Source organism: Periplaneta americana, chromosome 5 (genome assembly GCF_040183065.1).
Source record: "Periplaneta americana isolate PAMFEO1 chromosome 5, P.americana_PAMFEO1_priV1, whole genome shotgun sequence".
Classification (NCBI taxonomy): Eukaryota; Metazoa; Arthropoda; class Insecta; order Blattodea; family Blattidae; genus Periplaneta; species Periplaneta americana.
Window position 1 is genome coordinate 50,763,231 of NC_091121.1, and position 16,956 is coordinate 50,780,186.

The 16,956-nt window shown below is 36.9% G+C and overlaps 1 protein-coding gene across 4 annotated transcripts in view; it reads left to right on the forward strand.

Moving 5' to 3' along the window:
• The window catches only part of LOC138699599 (cell adhesion molecule Dscam1-like), a 1,432,092-nt gene that overhangs the window by 1,314,276 nt on the left and 100,860 nt on the right, over nucleotides 1–16,956 (forward strand). For all 4 annotated transcript variants that reach the window (XM_069825611.1, XM_069825614.1, XM_069825615.1 and 1 more), the window contains exons 5-10: nucleotides 105–273; nucleotides 3,939–4,078; nucleotides 5,596–5,713; nucleotides 10,336–10,790; nucleotides 13,092–13,385; nucleotides 15,719–15,991. In XM_069825611.1, the coding sequence (XP_069681712.1) occupies nucleotides 105–273; nucleotides 3,939–4,078; nucleotides 5,596–5,713; nucleotides 10,336–10,790; nucleotides 13,092–13,385; nucleotides 15,719–15,991 (1,449 nt within the window). The remainder of the gene's footprint in view (nucleotides 1–104; nucleotides 274–3,938; nucleotides 4,079–5,595; nucleotides 5,714–10,335; nucleotides 10,791–13,091; nucleotides 13,386–15,718; nucleotides 15,992–16,956) is intronic.

Genomic DNA, 16,956 nt, shown 5'->3' on the forward strand with positions numbered 1-16,956 from the left:
GCTTTAGGCCTACATCATGATTACGTTTACAACTAAGAGCTTCAAATCAGAAACACTACAGTACGTGCAGAACATTGTCATAATCCTGAGGTCTCCTGTTTCAGATGTAATGCAGCCATACCAGCTGCAGGTGCACAACGTGTTTGTGATGAGCGGCAACGTGGCAGTTCTGCGTTGCAACATCCCCAGCTTCGTGCGCGGACTGGTGCAAGTGTCCAGCTGGCTTAGAGACGAACATCTGCTGGGACGCACCGTCATACATCCCGGCGGCAGGTAACAGTCTGATATACAGTACAATACACTCCAGAGCAGATTATACCCTGCAGCGTACCCCATGGTAAATAACATCCTGCATATACATAATGCAAACGGTGAGAGCCGCCGTACTAAGCAGATGGTAACAATACTGCCCACTGAATGAAATAAATCTACTCGTATTAAGGGTTTGTTTAATTACAGTATTTTCTCGAATACCCCGCGCCCTCGAATAAGCCGCGCACCAAATTTTTAGAGAGACCCTCCTCACCCAAAGAAAAATAAATAAATAATGTAAAATTTTCAACAAATGTGAGGGTACATCTTAATTACACAACTTTTAACACTATATCACTTCGGAAAAAAAAAAAATATATATATATATATATATATACTTTACATATACTTTATATTCCGAAATGTAAGAGGTCTAAAACACAACGTACCACGTACAAAATCGTGTTTTTCGGGAAAATGCAAAAACGTTCTATGACTTTGTGTTTAAATATTTTTAATTTGTTTTTTTTTCATGTTAATATGATATGATAAATAAAGGCTCATTCACAATGAAAATTAAACATAACGTAAGCGTTAACTTAAGAATGTAAACGTTACGGTAAAATCAAGACGTCATACCATCATTCACGATGGGAACATAAATATAACCGCAAACATACTTGGTAACCATGGAAACATAACAACGACGCCATTTCCTCATATTCTGTCGTATACTTCAGCGCTCCACGATTGTGTTCTGTTTGCAAATCACGTAAGCATAAGCATGAAAGTTTGGAGTTTGCAAACTTTTATGTTAACGTCTTACGGTAATGTTTATGTCAATGCTTATGTGAATCATTGTGAAAGATCCCATTTGGTAGCCTGGACGCAAACTTCTGTGTTTATGTTACAGTTATGTTTAATTTTCATTGTGAATGGGCCTTAAATATACATACTTTATAATTTACATATAGCTATACAATTTTTAGTATAATTTCTAAACTGAACTATTTAATATAAGATGTTTTATCTTGCACTTGCGACTAGTTTTGTGCAAGACTCAACTCATTTTAATATGTTGTTACAATTAGTCTTTGTTCACTTTCCTAAGATGTACTTCACGTTTCAATCTACAATGTGCAGCTATCATATATAAAACTTCCATTATTCTAGTATATTTAAAACTTTTGAATATATATGTTTTATTTTATTTATTGATAGTACTACTCAAAAAACTAAACCTTTTTTTACCCAATTTTTGTTTCTCATTCAATTCTAGCTATTTCATTTATTCTTTCCATTCTAATTTTTTGACCAAAAAAATATATAGAACATATTTGCCTTTGTAACTTTATGTTATTATTATTACTCATAAGTTTTCTTATAGCTATTTCTTTATTCATTTGTAGGAACTTTTCATTTATGAATTTCATCCGTATTTCTTTCGTATATTGACATTCGAAAACAATATGAATGTCATCTTCCCTATGTCCACATAATGGGCACATGCCTTGAGATATATTACCTGTATTATTTCTTAATTCCATGTTAATATATTTCAGTGATATCAACGACATATCGTTACTTTTGGAAATAATTTGTTTACAGTAATAATTAAACTCTTGATTAAAATTTGCACTTTGTACGTTTTGACGCCAAAACATTGATATTACATAGTTTGGAATTCAAACTCTCTCATGTTCATCCCCTTTTAGTATGCCTGCTATATTTTACTTGAAAAGTATTGGCGGCATCTTGCCTACAGGTCGATTTCTCTTTATCAACTGAACACACTTTTCTTTAGTGTCATTACTCTTCCCTTGTCCACCCTAATTCCTTTGCTTGACAAAGCCCTACACAGGACATCACCATAAAGGCTCACTTGCTAACTTTCTCTTTCCTTACAAGTAACAAATAGATTTGCGAGACTTACTTGCAACCCCCTAAATGTCATTGGTGTGCTAATCCCCCCGTTTTAAAACCCTTTGTGAGACTATTCATTCTGAATAAAGAACATACTCTAGTATTAAATGTGCTTTTGGCACACTGCCGTATCGTAGTCAGTTTTTAACACGTGTGCCTAGCTTTCAAAGATTTACTTTTAGAAATGACTGTCTAAAATAGATTTTACAAATCTCACGATTCTGTAAAAGTGAATTACTACGTACGTGTCACAAATTCAACTAAGCAAGGTTTGAGGGTATGAACTAATAGCCAACATACTGTCAATGTTCAACTCAACTAAGTAAGGTTTCGGGATATTAACTAATAGCCAACATACTGTCAATATTCAACTCAACTAAGTAAGGTTTCGGGATATGAACTAATAGCCAACATACTGTCAATATTCAACTCAACTAAGGTTTCAAGGTATGTACTAATAGTCAACATACTGTCAATATTGAATTCAACTAAGTAAGGTTTCAGAGTATGTACTAATAGCCAACATACTGTCAATATTCAACTCAACTAAGTAAGGTTTCAGAGTATGTACTAATAGCCAACATACTGTCAATGTATTGAACTCAACTAAGTAAGGTTTCAGAGTATGTAAGCCTACTAATAGCCAACATACTGTCAATATATTCAACTCAACTAAGTAAGGTTTCAGGGTATGTACTAATAGCCAATATACTGTCGATATTGAATTCAACTAAATAAGATTCAGGGTATGAACTAATAGCCAACATACTGTCAATATTCAACTCAACTAAGTAAGGTTTCAAGGTATGTACTAATAGCCAACATATTGTCAATATATTCAACTCAACTAAGTAAGGTTTCAGGGTATGAACTAATAACCATCTTACTGTCAATATTCAACTCAACTAAGTAAGGTTTCGGGATATGAACTAATAGCCAACATACTGTCAATATTCAACTCAACTAAGGTTTCAAGATATGTACTGATAGCCAACATACTGTCGATATTGAATTCAACTAAGTAAGGTTCAGGGTATGAACTAATAGCCAACATACTATCAATATTCAACTCAACTAAGTAAGGTTTCAGGGTATGTACTAATAGCCAACATACTGTCAATATATTCAACTCAACTAAGTAAGGTTTCAGGGTATGTACTAATAGCCAACATACTGTCGATATAGAATTCAACTAAGTAAGATTCAGGGTATGAACTAATAGCCAATATACTGTCAATATTCAACTCAACTAAGTAAGGTTTCAGGGTATGTACTAATAGCCAACATACTGTCAATATATTCAACTCAACTAAGTAAGGTTTCAGAGTATGTACTAATAGCCAACATACTGTCAATATTCAACTCAACTAAGTAAGGTTTCAAGGTATGTACTAATAGTCAACATATTGTCAATATTCAACTCAACTAAGTAAGGTTTCAGGGTATGTACTAATAGCCAACATATTGTCAATATTCAACTCAACTAAGTAGGGTTTTAGGATATGAACTAATAGCCAACATACTGTCAATATTCAACTCAACTAAGTAAGGTTTCAGAGTATGTACTAATAGCCAACTTACTGTCAATATTCAACTCAACTAAGTAAGGTTTCAGGGTATGAACTAATAGCATACTGTCAATATTAAGCAAACTGCAGTAATTTGAAACCACATACTTGGCCAAACTCTCTGCTCAGAGATTATGTATCAAAAGAATCGCAGTAATAGCCATGATTACAAAGTGATTAATATACACTGTGCAGGTTCACGCTAACGGCCTCTGGCTCACTACACATCCGAGACACGATATCGGACGACGGTTTCGCCCGTTTTTACTGCCAGACAGTGCACCGCCTCACTGGGGAGAAGCGCCTTAGTATGCCGGGGCAGATCATCGTCACGCGTGAGTAAACTTCAACCCAAACTTGTTCTATAAGATTCACATACAATTTTTAACACTTGTTCTACAGAGTTTATACACAAGTGTGACACTTTATTACGAAGGGTTCCGTTAAACTTTTATAATTATATCGTGTTTCATGTGTGAAAGTCTCACACTTCTACGGAATTCTAACACAATACTCCATACTTCTATAGAAATTATATATCAGTGCCTTCAATCTATACTAATCTATACTAATAATAAATCTGTAGTGAACATTTTTTTGGTAATTTTCGATTTTCCAAAAATAATTGGTGTTAACATGTATAATTAACCATTCTGAAACCGAAAATTGTTTTTTTTTTATTTTTGTTTGTATGTCTGTCTGCCTATCTGTCTGTCTGTCTGTCTGTCTGTCTGTCTGGATGTTTGTTACCTTTTCACGCGATAATGACTGAACCGATTTATATTAAAATTGAAATATAAATTAAGTTCGTTGTAAGTTAGATTTTAGGCTATTTGGCATTCAAAATACTTTATTTAAAAGGGGAGTTATAAGGGGGTCTGAATTAAATAAACTGAAATGTCTCGCTTATTATTGATTTTTGTGAAAAATGTTCCATACAAAAGTTTCTTTAAAACTGATTTCCGATACGTTTCATTCCAAGCAAAATTTTGATGGGATCAAATTGCACCACAAACGGATGTTTTCTGAACCAAATGATCATATTTTATTTATTTGCATGTAATAACAATTGAGAAATATGTTAAAGGAATTATCATTGCACTAAATGAGTGGTCTCTGGACCAAAATGATCGCATTTTAATTATTTAAATACAATTTAAATTAAGTGACATATTAAACGATTTATCCTTCTATCAAACACGAAAGTTCCCTGGACCAGATATCCTATTTGAATTATGTAATTACTTTATATTTATTTCTAACAAGTGCAGCGGAGCGCACGGGTACAGCTAGTTCTCAATAAGTGCTTAATACTCACTTATCCCATGGCTTCTATGCAAAGTGCCTCAAGGGACACTAGGACTAAATTTTGAAATATTTGCAATTTTAATCCCCTTCATTTCATTTTTTAACTGTTCGCTAGATACACTAGGAATTAGATGTGTACAAATTATGTGCTCAATCAATCGGACTGCTAGTTTCAAAGTTAATTTTATTTTAATTCTGCAGATTAATAATATAATCAAAATGTTCCAGACGCAATACATTTAAATGGGCCTACAGAAAGTTAATATTTTGTTCATTTAGACCCTCATTCACAGGAAATATTTTGATTTTGAGAAATTTATGATAATTGAAAGCCACAAAATTATTATGTAAATCGAAAATAAACATAAGTAAATGTCAGACATTTTAAAATTTATTGTACTGTACCTACACTAGTTACACTGCAGGTTAAATGGCGTTTCGCGGTGAAAAAAAAAAATTGAGAAACACTGCTCTATAGGATTGTAAATTGCGCAAAATTATGTCTCTTTCTGCACATTTTAATGTATTCGTTGTCTTATTCCAGAGCCGGAGGGCAACATCCCGCCTCGGATCGAACACTCCGTCCCCAACGTGAACGCCCGATCTGGTAACCCCACGGATTTGGTGTGTGCGGCGCAAGGTTCACCCCCTCCCATGTATAGGTAAGTCTCTTCTTATGTCGAGTTGTCTCATTTCTGAAGGTGAACAATGTACCGGAAGGATATTGGAAGGAATTAGAGTTATGAACTTTTAGATAGTCAAAGTCAAACGGCAATAATACATAAGTATATGATTTTGCACAATAATTTTAAGTAAATTATTTTACGACGCTTTATCAACTTCTATGGTTATCTAGCGTCTGAGTGAGTAGTCTCTAAGGGTGGTATTCATAGACATTTCGCAGCACGCGCTACGAGCGTACTAAGCTAGCCCCGGCTAACCACTGGTTACTTGTACAGAATTCAAATCATATACTATCGCTAACACTGGTTTATGAATACGAAAAACGCTTATCATCCACCGGAAACCCGCGCTAAAAATATTTATGAATATGGCCCTAAGATATCGTCGTTGTTCCTGTAATAACTCCTATGTGACATATTTATCGATTTTCAGATTTTTTTTCTCTATTAAATAACTTCAATAGTGATACAGCAAATAATAAAATCTCCTATATGTAATTATATTTCATTGTTTCCAAAAGGTAAGAATTCACAATCTCCTATGTACGGCTGCCATAGGATGAATAAATGTTTTTTCTTCCTACTGAAACATTTTATATTTTGCATACAGAAGTTATTGCAGGAACAACGACGATATGATCCATAGGACCTATAACTTAATGTTGTCTATCATCTGATACTTCCTTCTGCCTCGAACTTTTCTCCCGTTCGCCATTTTTTCCAGTGCATCCTTCAGTAGGCCAGTGACCACCCAATTTCTTTTTCTCTTCCTCATCAGTTTCAGCATTATTCTTTCTTCACCCGCTGGAAACATTTCCTTCATATTTTGCTGGTCTCTAGTCATTAGATTTCACACAATAAATTACTAAAATCGGACTTCTCCTGTAGATGCGTAGTCTCGTCTAAGAAAATTACTTTTAAAAGTCATATTGAGTTCAAATAAGTTTGTGAAATAATATCATATAAATTAGTTTTTATTTGCAGTCAACCACTTATCATGTTAAGATGGCAGAAATGAATTCTGTTACATCAAGGTACAATATTAATATACGTCACGAATATTTTCGACTTACTTTCAAGTCATCTTCAGGTGATAGTTTACTAACAAAACAAACATTTGAACATGGTGAAAAATGTTTAAACACATCTATAATACACAAATAAATAGTCTAACCATGCATACTTTTCTTAAAGTCTAAGGGTCGTACTGTATTCATAGACATTTTTAGCGCGGGTTTCCGGTGGATGATCAGCGTTTTTCGTATTCATAAACCAGTGTTAGCGATGGGATATGATTTGAATTCTGTACAAGTAACCAGTGGATAATTTACAATTCATGTTGGAAAATGTTCAGCTAAGCCTCATGTTAATAACAAATATCAAAATCTGATTAATTATTATTCAGTCAATATGGCTTAAGCATTGCATTACATATGAAAGAAAAACATATGAGAAAAAATATTGATGTATTGCATCCTATGTAATTTTGATACAAACGTTTTCGCCCCTAATGGGGCATCTTCAGGTACAAATATAAGTATCATATAAAATCAATTATAATACAAGCTTACATTTAAAACTGCCTTGGCTGGAATAAAGTATGACATAGTGACTATATTATCTATATCAACATTAATTGTCCTGTCAAAATTAAAAACGAATTCATTTTAAAAAATGTGAATGTGCTTAGCCATGCTAAGTACATCCCTTGTATGGTATCTCGGCTGTAATGTGTTGTCAATAAAATCATTAAAATACTAAAACTATATAAATTAAAATCTATTATTATCAAATGTGGAGTCATAAAGCATGTATAGCTAATTTCGTGGAGCAATTGGAATTCTCGTAAAATGTTCAATGCCCTCGTATCTGAAAACAAACATATAGGCTATCTGTGATAGGTGAAATAGAGATTATTATGAAAAGTCATGTGAAGTTATGATATTACTTACAACATCATGCGAGTCTAATCATCATACACGAGTTGTTGAACAGAAGGGATGTGTTTTTGCCCGTAATCGGTCTAATGGAATAAGCTGCAGTCCGATGACAAGTTGTTTAATTTAAAAACACATGTTACAGATTAATGTGAATACAAACAACTTGTCATCGGATGGCAGCTTATTCCATTAGACCGATTACGGGCAAAAACACATCCCTTCTGTTCAACAACTCGTGTATGATGATTAGACTCCCATGATGTTGTAAGTAATATCATATCTTCACATGACTTTTCATAATAATCTCTATTTCACCTATCACAAATATATGTTTGTTTTCAGATACGAGGGCATTGAACATTTTACGAGAATTCCAATTGCTCCACGAAATTAGCTATACATGCTTTATGACTCCACATTTGATAATATTAGATTTTAATTTGTATAGTTTTAGTATTTTAATGATTTTATTGACAACACAATACATCTGAGATACCATACAAGGGATGTACTTAGCATGGCTAAGCACATTCACATTGTTTTAAAATGAATTCGTTTTTAATTTTGACAGGACAATTAATGTTGATATAGATAATATAGTCACTATGTCATACTTTATTCTAGCCAAGGCAGTTTTAAATGTAAGCTTGTATTGTAATTGATTTTAGATGATACTTATATTTGTACCTGAAGATGCCCCATTAGGGGCGTAAACGTTTGTATCAAGATTACATGGGATGTAATATATCAATATTTTTCTCATGTGTTTATCTTTCATATGTAATGCAATGCTTAAGCCATATTGATTGAATAATAATATTAATCAGATTTTGGTATTTGTTATTAAGCAGTGGATAGCCGGGGCTAGCTTAGTACGCTCGTAGCGCGTGCTGCGAAATGTCTATGAATAGCACCCTAAGAGTCTACCATGTAACGCCAAGATGAGAAGGCCACGTCATCTGAAAACCTCCACTGTACATCTTTCATATTATGCCTCTCACCACGGCGAATAGACCGAGAGTTTCTTTTACATCCACTTCACCACAGTCTTCTAATATAGTATTGAACTTTATAAAGAACAAGCCTTACCCTTCAGTTTTACATAATAATAATTTTAAACGATTTTAATTTTACAACTCAGGCACATTGCCTGCCTTTTTAATATATTGTATAAATTATAATTATATCCACTGGAAGGCTTTCTACCTGAATGTTAATTTAATACCATGTACGCCATTTAACCATTTTAAGAAAAGTATGCATGGTTAGACTATTTATTTGTGTATTATAGATGTGTTTAAACATTTTTCACCATGTTCAAATGTTTGTTTTGTTAGTAAACTATCACCTGAAGATGACTTGAAAGTAAGTCGAAAATATTCGTGACGTATATTATTATTGTATCTTGATGTAACAGAATTCATTTCTGCCATCTTAACATGATAAGTGATTGACTGAAAATAAAAACTACTTTATATAATATTAAGAAAATTACGTTCTCTTGTGTCATAATGACTGCGAATATACAGGGACATCATTTTATTTTTACTAACATTTTTAATATTAATCTGGCTATACCTTTGGATAAACAATTGAGACCCGGAAACACAGTTGGCTACCCCCTTCCACAACTGGAGTTCGATGATACTGGCATAAAATACATACAAATCACTTTACTAGGTATAGGAAGGAAGAAAATTAGTTCATCCATTTACGTAAACTAGGAAATGTCGCAATTTTTAGTTTGATAATTTCCATTAGGTTTTTGTTTAATCAAAATGCAGTACAGTATTAACAATAAGTGTTTTATACTCACGAACTGAGTTATCCGTGCAAACGTATTCAATATGCAGTATATATTATACTGTCTACAGCACATCAGCGTACAATATAGAGAATGAAGTTAAATTAAAAAATAATCATAATATGGATACGCTATTTAAAAACATTTTTGAAACTGGTGGCCTTTCATTTCGATACAGGCTTCAGTTATTTTGTGCATATTATCGCACTATAAACTATTGCATCTAATTCCAGTTACCAGTTTCGTCCTTCTTAATAGTAACTCATGTTGCAATAATTCTGTACCTACTCTATAAAAGAGTACCTTACGTACTGTAAATTAAATCTTCACTTCTGCCCGACCCGCACAGATAAAATTACTCCTATTTACTGTCCGTCCAAGTGATTATGTCGCAGGATCGTAGAAAAAGGGGAAATCACATGACGGTTAATTACTTAACGAAGCCCTTTTATTTAAGTTATTTTAAACAGTTGTATAATATTACGTAGACGTCGAATTCTCAACAGAAATTAATGTTTTCAGAAAAGAGCTAAGACAGCCCAGCCACTAGCCTTTACAGAGAGACGAACAGAAGCAGGTGGGGAAATCGGAATGCGACGTAGGCAAATGGAAGACAGTACCTGTGCGAAAATATAATTCAATATTGAAAGTTCTTTCGTCACTGGAAAACACGAACATATTTCTGGAACGTACTATACTCACTAACTCAGTTATGTTTACTATATGCGGTCTTAGATCTGTGTGGAGGACGGTTGAACTTCATTAGTAGACGGGGTGGGAGTGAAGTACATTCAGAAACTCAGGTACAATAAAAATTGAAGTAAACATAAAATGATGTTCCTGTACTTTATGAACAGGTGGTACCGGGATCTAGAAGGGGTGCTGCAGGAGGTGCGGATCGGCATGGTGCTGGTACGCCCCCTGCAGTCCGTGCTTCAGTTCCCGCGGGTCCAGCCCGAGGACGGCGGGCGTTACATCTGCGTGGTGAGCAACCTGATGGGTGAGGACCGGCGCGAGATCACGCTGAACGTGGTGACGCCGCTCACGGCGCACATCCGCCCTCAGCAGCAGGTGGTTGACGCCGGGTCGCCCGCCACGTTCAACTGCTCTGTGCAGGGGGGCGCCGGGGGCACACACATCTCGTGGCTCAAGGACGCGCGCCCCCTGCTGGACAGTCCCAGGGTCAGCGTGCTGCAGCAGGGCGACATGCTGCTGGTGCGCGGCGTGCGTAAGGCAGACAGGGGGATGTACCAGTGCGTGGCACGCAGTGGAGACGAGAGCGCTCAGGGAAGTGCCGAGCTCACGCTGGGAGGTGAGTTTCTGCTGTTGTGAATCTTACTCCATTCTGTTCTCTGTAATTTGTGGTTATTGTTTAGTCAGCACGTAGTACCAAATGCAAATATAAAAATTGGAAATTTGAAGGGTTCAGAGCCATAGTGGGCCAAGCGCCATTTATTAAAAACTGAGAAAACAAGGGTTAAAGTTAAGTGAATACTATATTTTAATGAAGATTGACATATCATTTAGTTTGAATGTGTATACTTTATATTACTTGCTATATGTTTCCATTGAATTATAGTAATAACTTCATTTTAACCCTTGTTTTCTACGGATTTAGTAAATGACGCTTGACCCACTATGGTTCTGAACCCTTGAAAAGGTAGAAAAATTCAAGTACCTTGGAGCTTGCTTACTTATTTACTTACTGCCACCGACGTAGCTCTGTCGGCTAAGGCGCTTGCCTGCCGATCCGGAGTTGCGTTCGGACGCGTGTTCGATTCCCGCTTGGGCTGATTACCTGGTTGGGATTTCCCGAGGTTTTCCCCAACCATAAGGCAAATGTCAGGTAATCTATGACGAATCCTCGGCCTCATCTCGCCAAATATCATCTCGCTATCACCAATTCCATCGACGCTAAATAATCTCGTAGTTGATACAGCGTTGTTAAATAACCAAATAAAATATACTTACTTACTTACTTACTTACCTACGGTTTTTAGAGAACCCGGAGATTCATTGCCGCCCTCACATAAGCCATCATCGGTCCCTATCCTGAGCAAAATTAATCCAGTCCCTACCATCATACCACACACCCCCTCAAATCCATTTTAATATTGTCCGCCCATCTACATCTTGTCCTCCCCACAAAATAGTAAAGAATGTTGCCTATATTCTTATAAAACAAAAGTATTTCCATTAAAGATTCGTTTACTTTTAATGTAAACTCAAAATAACATTATTACGAATACACATTCTGTAACTCGATCTCCATTTAAGTTATTATCTTTGAAGAAATTACAAATAAATTAATTTAGAAAATAAATTGAGTTTACAGTAATGTTAAGTAATGTGTTAAGTGTTACGAATGTACAGTAATTTGATCGAAACGTATGTATTGAGACTTTTTGTTTACATTCTCCTCTCGCAAGTCTTGCGGAGTGGATGATTCCTCGCCCTCACTGCGGAGCAATGAACTGAAGGAGCGTTGTAGTGTTGCAACACGTTTCAGTTCGTATTCCCAAAGCTACTGGACGTATCAAAAACTTATTTGACAAAAATTGTTCGCAATGATTTCATCTATTACACCTCTGAATTGATGTAAAATGTTCCCTTCCACTCTGTATATTTATTAGTGTATTATGTATTCACATTTTTTTATTCTAGTGATATTTAACTTATTTTATCATTTTGTTTTCATATCTATAATGTGATAACTTGAGCTATATATAACCATAATTTTCCTTACTGTGTGTACCTAAAATAGTTCGTTCATTGTATGCTTTGTACTTCACCATTTTATTACTACTACTACCAATACTATTATTATTATTATTATTATTATTATTATTATTATTATTATTATTATTATTATTATTATTATTGTCTTTATTTTTATATTTTGTATGTCTCATTTTGGCGGCTGGGTAGCTCAGTTGGTAGAGCAGCTGGCTACGGACTGAAAGGTCCGGGGTTCGATCACCAGGTGGTGACAGGATTTTTTCTCGTTGCCAAACTTTCAGAACGGCCCCGAGGTTCACTCAGCCTCCTATAAAATTGAGTACTGGGTCTTTCCCGGGGGTAAAAGGCTGTCAGAGCGTGGTGCCGACCACACCACCTCATTCTAGTGCCGAGGTCATGGAAAGTATGGGGCTCTACCTCCATGCCCCCCAAGTGCCTTCATAGCATGTTATGGGGATACCTTTTTTTTATGTCTCATTTATTTTGACCTACTGTTCACATTTTATTAGGCCTATGCATTTTCCTTTCTTTCTGTATGTTATATATTATGTCTGATTTCTACTGTCTTGTTGTTTACATTATAATTATTATGATTATCTTCTTCAGTTTTGTGCGTAAAATTGTAGTGTACTTTACTTTGTAAATTTGTAGTGTTTTTGTATCGCAGTTTTACTCCTGGTTGAGTATCAGGGAAGTCCATATGGCCTTAACTCTGCCAGGTTATTATTATTATTATTATTATTATTATTATCATTATTATTATTATTATTATTATTATATTTCATTCTTCGTGCATATAAATCCTGATTACATAAGAGCCATACTTCCTGGAGAGCTCAAATTCCTTCCAGTCTCATGCGTTCCTTGTGTTCAGCTGTGGCGCCGGAGTTGCAGTCCACCTTCATCGAGCAGACGCTGCAGCCCGGCCCGCCGGTTTCTCTGCGCTGTGCGGCGTCCGGAAACCCTCCGCCCAGAATCACGTGGCTGCTGGACGGCGGCGAACTAATGCCGCGGGGGTACGTGCTTGGCAGCTTCCTGGACTCAGCTGGTGACGTCATCAGCCACCTGAACATCTCGTCGGTGCGCGTGCAGCACGGGGGGCTGTACACCTGCGTGGCCAGGAACGTACTGGGAGCCGTCCAGCACTCCGCCACGCTCAACATCTACGGTAAGTCCAGCATACAAAATGATATAGGTCAGTGGTCGTCAGCACTCCCTGAAATGGATATCGGGTAAGGAGTGTATCGGAAAAGCACCGTCGCACAGTGAGGCCAAACAGCCTTATTCTTGGCAAAAAAAACAAAACAAAACAAAAAATGAATCTTACAAAAGTAGCAATATGTCAGACCCTGAGCCTAGGTGAGTCAGTGAGAGTGAAGCTCGTACATCGGAAGTATTTATATGCATCATATTGTCGTGTGCGGCTGGAACAACAAGGTATGGCTTAACATGATGTCTTTGCCATCGGATAAGAATATTTTCATGCAAATTACAAACAGGTTTTGCGAATTCAGTAGTGGTTTATGGGACGATAAAGCAATGTACCAAAAATGTGAAAAAGGGATACGTTTTTTCAAGGTTTCGGTGTATTTCAGGGCATATCATGTTCCGCATCGTCACAGTTATGTTTACTTTACACATTACACTTATCGTAACTGGAAAAAAAAAACCGCTCATATCTGCTAATTTTGAAATAGGGTAAATTAGGGTCTGTTGGACAGTCGGGCATGTTGGACATTTTGTACTTTAATGTGTTACCTCGCCACTTGTGGGCACCACATTCTGCTAGAAGTCAATGACGGAAGTAGCCACGAGTGGCGAGGTAACACGTTAAAGTACAAAATGTCCAACATGCCCGACTGTCCAACAGACCCTAATTTACCCTAATAGCGGTTTAAAAATTGACAGCTTCTACAAATCAGATAGCCAAGTACGCTTGACCTAAACACCCAAAGCATTCGTGTATCTTTTCTTCTTTGCAGGATCGGGTTGCACCGCTGATATTTTTATAATTATAGTCCCGTCGCTCTTATTTCCGGCAGCCAATCACGTTGCAGGTCGGCTACATTTAAACGCGTGCGTCTTGTGATTCACTGATGAAGATAAAGAAGGCTCGATAAATACTCAATATAATCGCTCGCCATTTTGGCTCGTTCGTTGGCGTTCGCAGAAAGCACACGAGGACGTTATTTGCCGCTCAATTATTTGCTCAATTACAGTGCGTTTGATTTATTATCATAGGAGCTACGACATGATAATGTTTAACGGTGTGGCAAATAGTTCCCTCGTCCGGTAGCTCGGCAACGAAAGAACAAAAATGGCGAACGATACTACCTACCTAGACTTTATAGAGCCTTCACTTTCTATGACGTAAGCAAAGAGGAGGCGTTACGCCGGGAATAACAGCGTCGCGACTATAGAAGAGAACTTCATGATACAACGAGGTAGTCAGGACGTGTACAATTACAGGAGTAAGTTATGGTTATGAAAGACTTCGTCCGAATGAAGACAAAAATGCACGGACGAATATCTTATGGCTCTCAACAAGCAAATTTCATTTTTCGCATCCGATTTCAAGAAGAGATGGCAGCAAGTTCCTAGGATAGAAGAAAGGGTTCGAGACAGCTTAGCTCTGTGAACGGAAATACTCATAGTACGTCATGTCTCCAGTAATTCATAAAATCCTAATCCATAGTTCAGAAATCATCCACCGCGCTGTAGTCCCCATTTGTCAACTTAGTCTGGAAGCCCAAGAGGCTAGAAACAAGAAATTTAAAAAGTACAGAGGTTCTTCCAGGAAGGTCTCCCGAACAAGCTGAAGAGTCCCGATGTTAACTTTTTGTAGTTTCTTCCCAATTTTCTGTTGTGATTCGAAATCGCACTTTTCGTTGTTACATAGCTTTACAAAAACCAAAAACTACTTTTGTTACCATGTAAATGACATTGAGACAATAAAATGTTTTTTTGCCAAGAATAAGCGGATTTGGCCCCACTGTGGTCATGCAGAAGGCAGAGGGAGAAAGCAGCTGTAGCTCGTGACCAAGACGCTATTTGCCGCACCATTAAATATTATCATGTCGTAGTTCCTATAATATTCAATGGATCGCGCTGTAATTTTTAGAATTTATAGATAAATATCTAAGGAAAACATAGAAAAAAATTCGAAATCTAAATCTTTTTTGAAAAGTGAAACAAAATACAAACTTCGAAGTGGCCTGTTCAAAATAGATATTAACACCCTCAAAAGGTAGTGGTGGTGGTGGTGGTGGTGGTGGTGGTGGTGGTGGTGGTGGTGGTGGTGGTGGTGGTGGTGGTGGTGGTGGTGGTGGTGGTGGTGGTGGTGGTGGTGGTGGTGGTGACGGCGGCGGCGGCGGCGGTGGTGGTGGTGGTCACAAATGGAGACATATTCGTATCAAAATTCATTAGAATCCTACTGTAAAATATTATTCATAGTACGGACCAAACAGAATGGTAATATTTTATTGTCCTGGTTTTCCACAGGACCCCCATCAGCTCGTGCACCGCAAAACCTGACTGTAGTGGCAGGCCTGGACGTGTACCTTCGATGCCCAGTAGCGGGATTCCCCATTACGAGCGTGACGTGGCAGCGAACGGGGGACATTCTTCCCACTCATCTGAGGCACAGAGTTTTTCCCAACGGTACCCTTCTTGTGCGGCAGGTGGAGGGCGCCACGGACAGGGGAGAATATTCCTGCGCCGTTATCAACCAGCAGGGACAGAGGGCCCAGGGCAGGCTCTACCTGGACGTTATGAGTAAGTAATACTTATTACAGAGTGCCATTCTGCGTTATATTATTTTATTTTATTTTATCGGAAATGGACTTTGTCTCTATAAATAATTGCAACATAACAGTTAATTCAGTAGTACTTGCCAACGTTTTTCGCACCATTGAGGTTAGACGATATAAACAAACATTTCCTCCTGCACTCTCTGCTCTGCAAAATGTTCTATGCCCCGTTGTACTCAGGCCTCAGAGTTATGCACGTGTCTACATTTCGGTAACAGCGTTGTCATATATCTATTATTTAAAGTGCTTTATTAATAATTAAAGTATTAAAATATTCTTAACCGTAAACTCGACAGAAACGTTGCTGTTTAGTCAACTGTTCGAAGATGGATTGGAACCTCATAAGTGACACCAATAAAACATCACTCATCAGCAGAGATCGGAAGTTTAGGCATTATGAATCATAAAAATAGGCAGGCAAAAAAGCATCATAAATAGCTAAAATACGCAATAAAAGGCAATTACAAAAACCTTGCACTAGACCCACAATCTTACACTTTATACAAAGGGATTTCGGCAGCAAGAAAACTTTTACATAAGTCGAATGAAAATTGAGATTTTCGACTCGATGTTGCAATTACTGTTGGAAGCAAAGAAATCTTCTTCCCAGTAGCCTTGGAAAGTGCATTTTTGTGTTTGGTTGTACTCATATGGTGCGATATGAAATATTTAGCTAGCTATAACAACGTCGCAATGAAAACTGAAAGAAAAATAACGGTTCAAAATAACGTTATATCCGCACTCATTGTTGCCTTGTCAAACACAAGCGATAATTAAAACGCTTACTGTTATACATTTTTGCACGTCAGCACTTATTGTTGCAAAGAGAATATGAACTGACTGAAAGACAATAATATATATTCGGTGAAGTCACTTTCATTGTAGCGGTTATAGAAATAAATTATTAAAATATGCATGTAGGCAATTTTT